Raw genomic sequence first — 6,601 nt, forward strand, 5'->3', positions numbered from 1 at the left:
TAAACCGTGGATCTCCTGTCGCGATTTACATAGTTTATGAAAAAAATGTATTTTAGTATCTGTGTTGTAAAAATTTCCCTAAAAATTGGACATTTATTAATAATATATTAATTTTGATATGCTAATAAAAAATTTTCATTATTATAAAATGTTTTCTTAGTGTTTTTTATTTTGGACATGATTTTCTCAGTGATTTTCAATTTTTCACCAGTTAAGAAAAGTGAATCCGAACTGGGAAGTGTATATAATACCGAGCCCATGTTAGGCCCAAATAAAGATTGATGAACCCGCGCTCCCTATTCTTCTTCTTCTTCTTCTTCTTCATCTTCTCATTTTTGCGTTCCGCTCTGTTTTGCAGCAACCAAGCCATTCACGCAAGGTAACTTTTTCTGTTCAATTCTCTCTCCGCATTCTTCTGTAACCATACCCTAAATTCTAAATAATTTTGTAAATCTTTTCCCGCGTTTACGAATTCTCGATTAAATAATCGTATCCTGTTTGCATTCTCAAATAACCGCAAAATCTCAATTCCTTATGGATCAGTTCATTTTCGGTGCTATTAATTTCTATAATTAGTGTTGCTAAGCTCACCTATATCCAATTTTCGTACTGAGAAACCTATATGCTATGTGAATTATCAATATAGATTGTATCTTTTGCTGCATCTCTTGCTATTTAGTTCTTTTTAGTGATATTGAACAACAATAGTATAATCTGTAACTAATTAGCTTACTTTTTTAAATCAAAACACTTTACTATTGTTTTTGATTCATGTATAATTACAAATTTTCTCGAGACTAAAGCTGGTGTTCTCTCCCTTATAAGAATTGTATCCAAATATGCTTCTCTAGTGCTAACTACCTTACACTCTAAGAGATAGTTTATAAGATAGCATTTATGTGATGAAAAACCATCTGTTTCATTTGGTTGTAAGATAAAATAAACAAGACAGTATATTCATGCTATATGGCTTGTTTTTCTTTAATAAAGTTTTTAAATAATTATTCAGTAAATTACTATTTCTAATCATAAAAGATTCAAGTGCTCACAAAACTACCCATAAAAGAAAGAAACTAATAGAAGAAAGTAATCAAAATGTTAACCGGGTTTTAACTCCCGGTTAACATTACTACCACCACCAGCCACATACCCATTCTCTTTTCTCCACCTCCACAGCCCTCCCACTATCACCATCATCAACACCCCCACCCCCCTCTCCAATCAAACTCATAACCCCCAACAACCACCACCATCAACAATAGCAACCATCGGCCTCAACCCTCTTCCTCTTTGCTTTATCGCATCTCCTCCGCTCAATAAAGAGCTATTTTTAAAGCTGTAAATGATGATAATAATTCTTATTGTATAGTCTGAGATGGAATTCAAACATTGACAAAGCTATTGATTCGATTTATTGGTTACATTTCTTTATGTTGAGTTTATGTATCATCAGTATAATCCAATGCAATACATGATTGTAGACTTTCCATAAATGATGTTGAGATTATTTGCCCTTTTTAATGGAATCATTTGGATATTAGAACCATTGTGTAACCTTTATTGGAAAGAAAATTTAAATTGAGTGGAAGAAGTGAAGAGGAAATTCTATTTGCATTTTTCCCCCTGTTGATGATGAGTTATGGCAGTAATGATAGCTATGATGAGTTGGTGACTGCAAAAGTTACAATCTTCCTTGTTTGTTTAACTTGAGAAGGTTATTTTTGTTTGATGCAATGTACTGGCATGCAGTGAGTGTAGTCTCTTTGCTGCTATTTGCTTTCACTACTTTCAATCTAAAACTATTGTTGATGGTGGTGGTGGTGGTTGGGTAGAGATGCGATAGAGAGAAGAGGAAGAGAGAGAGCTAGAGAGAAAGGAAGAAGAGGGTTAGCGCCAAGGGTGGTTGCTATTGGTAATGGTGGTGTTGGTTGGGGGTTAGTTTGATGCAGATGGTGGTGTTGATGATTGTGATAGTGGGAGAAGGGGGAGCTGGCTACTGGTGGTGGTGGTGGTAATGTTAACTGGGCTGTTAGGAGAGTTAAGGCTCAGCTAACATTTTGATTACTTTTGTCAAACGGAAGTAATCTTTTGTGAGTATTGTGTGTTTGTTTAATTATTTCTTTTATGGTTGGTTTTGTCAGTATTTGAATCTTTCATACTTAGAAATAGTAGTTTACGCATACGTTTTTTTTTTCTTTTGCAGAATATGGACACATCAAATCCTGCAGTTTTTGTCAATGCAGAACTCTTGCAGTTTTATGTTGGAAGGAGGGTTCGGGCTGTGATGCAGGTTGTGCGATCCGAGGGGGGAGTTGTCATTGGAAAATCAACAGATGAGAAGCAGCTAGTTGTGAAAGGGCCACCCCCACCTGCACCTCTTACAAATTTTGTTGAAGTTATTGGCATTGTTGACAATGATAGGTCCATTCGAGCTGAGATATGGACCAATTTTGGCAATGTGATTGGTATGTTTTACTCTTCACATTCCATTTCACAAGTTGGTTATCATATTGGTTTGTGCTTGGAGTGTGAATGATGGTATTTATTTTTTCCTTCAGCTTCTAAATGTTTCATTTCGGTTTGAATTCCTAAGTAGGTGAAACTATGGCTTGTGATCTTTTTGTCTCCTGTTCACAGATATGTTCAGCTACAATAAGCTTTGTCAGCTTGCAAATGGAGAATTTAAGCACTTGTTTGTGTGAGGTATAGCGAGCTTTATCTGATGATGATATGAAGTCCCCTCTGAAACATGTGCAGAACCGGAGATATTATCATTTTGTCTGGGTACTCGTTGGAAACAATTTTCACTGATTATAATTGAAATATCAATTTGATTTTTAAAGAGTTGGCTGTCGTGTTTTACATCCTCGGTTGTCAGCATATCCTTGTGCTGTAAATCTGCAATCATCAGCATTGCACGAGTTTTAGGCATTCCATGCTAAGCATACAGTGAGTACTTTAGTCATGTTCATGTTTCTTTTCTGCCCTAAAAGTGTGAACCATTATTAATAGATTCATATTACTGCACGTTATAATGGCAGGCCAAGTAGCCAACAACACTTGAGCTGTTGAACAGGTTTTCACCTTTGAACTTCTAACTTGATTATCCATGATACTCCTCATTTGCAATAATGAGGTGAGGATATACCTGGACATATACTCTAGAAAGCCATAAGAGAAGTAACATTCCTCTGCTGGATGGAATAATAAGTTAATAACTAATCTATTGCATAATAAGCTGGAAATAGAAACATAGCACGTCTACATTTTTATTTTTTGACATGTATTTTTCCATCTGAAAATAAACTACGACGATTTTTGTTTATTGTCCCTGCTAAGCCATCGCAATATTGATCGTGATGGGAAAACTGTTAATTATTGGAATCAACAATGATAGGCATAGAGCTGGTTGGATAGGTTCATAGTGATTTTTTTTTTTAACTTTTAACTTATGAAAATGTGTATTATTAATGTATGGTATAATTTTTAAAACAAAATTATAACTTTCTAAAAAGCTATTTTGATGTTTAAGGAAAAGTTACAAAAAATGACTTCTCTCATAATAAAAAGTTTATCACTTTTTTCTTAAAATAAGTACTTTTAGAATTAAAAAACTAAATACAAAATAACTTATTTATAAACTACTTTAAATATAAGCATTTATTATTTAAGCTATTTCTTCAAAAGTAATTTAATTAAGTTGTTTACCCAAACTGGGCCATAGTATTGTTTTCACTCGTTTCATAAATAATAATAAGGGTTAAGTATTTTTTTCATCCCTACCGTCTTAGTTCAAAATCAAAATCGTTCCCGACCTTTTTTTTCTTATTAAAATCATTCTTAACGTTACAAAATGTTATAAAATCATCCTTTTATCCATAAACAATATTTTTCCGACAATTTTTCCCTTTTACAAAAATAAAAATATTAAAAATAATATTAAAAAACAAAAGAAACCTCCTCCAACTCTCCCGTATCTCTCACTCTCTTTCGGTCTTTCTCTTCTCTCCCTTTTCGCCACCCCACCACCGCTGCCCCACCTCCTTCTCCATCTTCTTCTCCCTCTCCATCACCACCTCTCTCTCTCTCTCTCTTTCCTCTCTCTTCACTACCACCACCACCACCTCCACCACCATACCACCCACTACCCTTAACTTTAACACCAATCCTGCTAACTCTTCATCCATTAAAATCAACATCCGAATGGTTGAACAATATCACCCAATCGGCCTCTGTAATCGGCATCAATCACCCCCACATTAACATCAATTGAATGCTCAACGCAATACCCGAACAGAGAAATAAAACCCCCACAAAGTCAGCACCAAAAATAATTTTAAAACCGCAACCCAAACAAAAATAAAGAAATCCATAATTTAAAACAGAATTTTCGTCGAAATCAAAATGACCAAAGGCCGAAAAAAGAATAGGTGCAATTGTAAATTTGAAGTTTGATTCTACTATTTTTTTTTAATTCATTGAGGATAAAACATAAATTGTCTATATCTAACACATCAATACAAGAAAAAAGGGGGACTCCAACCCTCAAACTCTTTGCTCTTATGAGAGCATCAACTTCTTTCAACAGATTGAATTCCAGACCCTTCTTCTTCAGCTCTTTCATGCACTTCTCCAAAAGAATCTTGTCTTCTTTCTCTCTCTGAAGCGCCTTCTCCATGTGACTCTCCACGTTGCTCTTGTACCTCACGGCCCAAACCAAGCCCAATGAGAACATGAAGGAGCACAGCGAAGGGATCCACCAGCGCTGGCACGTGGACAAAGAAGATTCGGATTCTGAGAAAGCCACAGAGGAAGAGGATGTGAAGAGGAGCATGAGGGTCAGGGAATGGAAGAGGAAGACGAAGATGTGGAGCATTGTGATTTCTTTGCGAACCGAGTCGATTTGGGTTTCTTTGAGTGCGATTCGGCCATGGATGAGTTTTTCTTTCAGCCATTGCGACGAACAGAAAAAACAAAATAAAACAGAATTTCAGTTTCGATTTCGGCTTCTCTAGCAGAGTAACTGTTTCAGTTTATCTTGAGAGAGATGTACCTGGAGAGATCGTAACCGGCAAAGAGAGGAGAGGCCCTAGAAGGAAGAACAACGTTGTCGGATAGCTTTTTTACACGGAAGAGAGAAGCGATGTTGGTGGAAACGTCACCGCCTTGGTGGATCTTGAGGATCTTGGATCTCGGCGACGATGGAGCTGTTGGTGGCGTGGGAGTGGTTGGGCCATCTTGAGAACAAGGCGGTTGGAGAGAGAGAGAGAGAGAGAGAGAGAGAGAGAGAGAGAGAGAGATCTTGGATCGTCGGTGGAGCTATTGGTGGCGCAGGAGTAGTTGGGCCATCGTGATAATAAGGCGGTGGTGGAGTTGTTGATGGTGTGGGAGTGGTTGGGCCATCTTCATAACAAGGCAGTTGCAGAAGTAAGGAGATAGAGAGAGAGAGGTGAGATATGATGGGGTTACTGGTGGCCTGGTGGGGTTAGTGGTGAGGGTGGTGGAAGAGGGTAACATTTTTCCTTTGTTTTTATTTTTGTGAAAGGATAAAATTGTTTAAAAAATATTGTTTATAGACAAAAGAATGATTTTATAACGTTTTGTAAGGTTAAGGATGACTTTAATAAAAAAAAATATCAGAGACGATTTTAATTTTGACCAAAAATATTAGGGACGAAAAAAGTATTTAATCCTAATAATAAAGATTGTATGATCCTGGTCTAACAATAAACATCAGGTTAAGCGCACATGCCCAGATGAAATATATACGAGTTTTAGGTCTCTTATTTTTTTCTCCAGTCAAAATACTTTAAAGTTTTAAATTTTTTTATATTAAATGGGAATTTTATTTTTGACACATACTTATGGAATAGTAAGTTTTTTCAGTGAATGGTGTTTACATTGCTAATTTGATTAGATGTGTCAACAATATTTTCATTTGTTATCATTATTTTTATGAAATAAATCGGCAGCTAACTATTTTTTATCTATCTACCAAAAAAAAAAAAATATCCATTAGTGTATTGTGTATTATATATAGATGTGGACCTACAAATTTACAGACCTGCAAAATACAATCCACGTTTGGCAAGGAAGAAAAAAAGAGAAATTGGTTGCTACAAAACGTAACATATATTTTACAGGGAGGTGTAACTAGATTTTAGAACGTGTCTTCTGTCTCATGCATGCAGACTAAATCTATACTTTGACGCATTGAAAGATGCCAAGCGTGGCCTGCATTTGGCATATTATCAGAGCAAAGCGTGGCCTGCGTTTTGCAGGGAAGAAACCTACATGTTCGATACGTGTATGTGAAGAAAAGAGAAGGGTCTTTATATTGCATTTTGCGTTTGATTATGAAGATAGGTAAGGAATACATTATTTTTGCGTTTTGCTCGAAAGAAAGGAAGAAGAAGACTCAAGAAGAGGAAGAAGCATGAATGAGTGATGAGTAAAATTAGTAAAAAAAAAATGGTTTGTAATTTTACATTACTTTAAAAATATATTATTGAATATTTACATTATTCTGAATGGATAAATATTTTTTTTTGTATTTTAATTATAAATAAGTTTATTTATTTGTGTTATTATTAGTAGATTT

At 35.5% G+C, this 6,601-nt stretch overlaps 1 protein-coding gene across 1 annotated transcript; it reads left to right on the forward strand.

Annotated features, from left to right (window-relative positions):
- On the forward strand, window positions 237-3,083 carry LOC107604634 (replication protein A 14 kDa subunit B). The gene is made up of 3 exons (XM_016306261.2): window positions 237-379; window positions 2,204-2,465; window positions 2,638-3,083. Exons 2-3 carry the CDS (start codon window positions 2,207-2,209, stop codon window positions 2,700-2,702), a joined length of 324 nt encoding a protein of 107 aa, XP_016161747.1. The 5' UTR covers window positions 237-379; window positions 2,204-2,206; the 3' UTR covers window positions 2,703-3,083.

The sequence above is a fragment of the Arachis ipaensis genome, chromosome B06, assembly GCF_000816755.2.
Source record: "Arachis ipaensis cultivar K30076 chromosome B06, Araip1.1, whole genome shotgun sequence".
In the NCBI taxonomy this organism is placed as follows: Eukaryota; Viridiplantae; Streptophyta; class Magnoliopsida; order Fabales; family Fabaceae; genus Arachis; species Arachis ipaensis.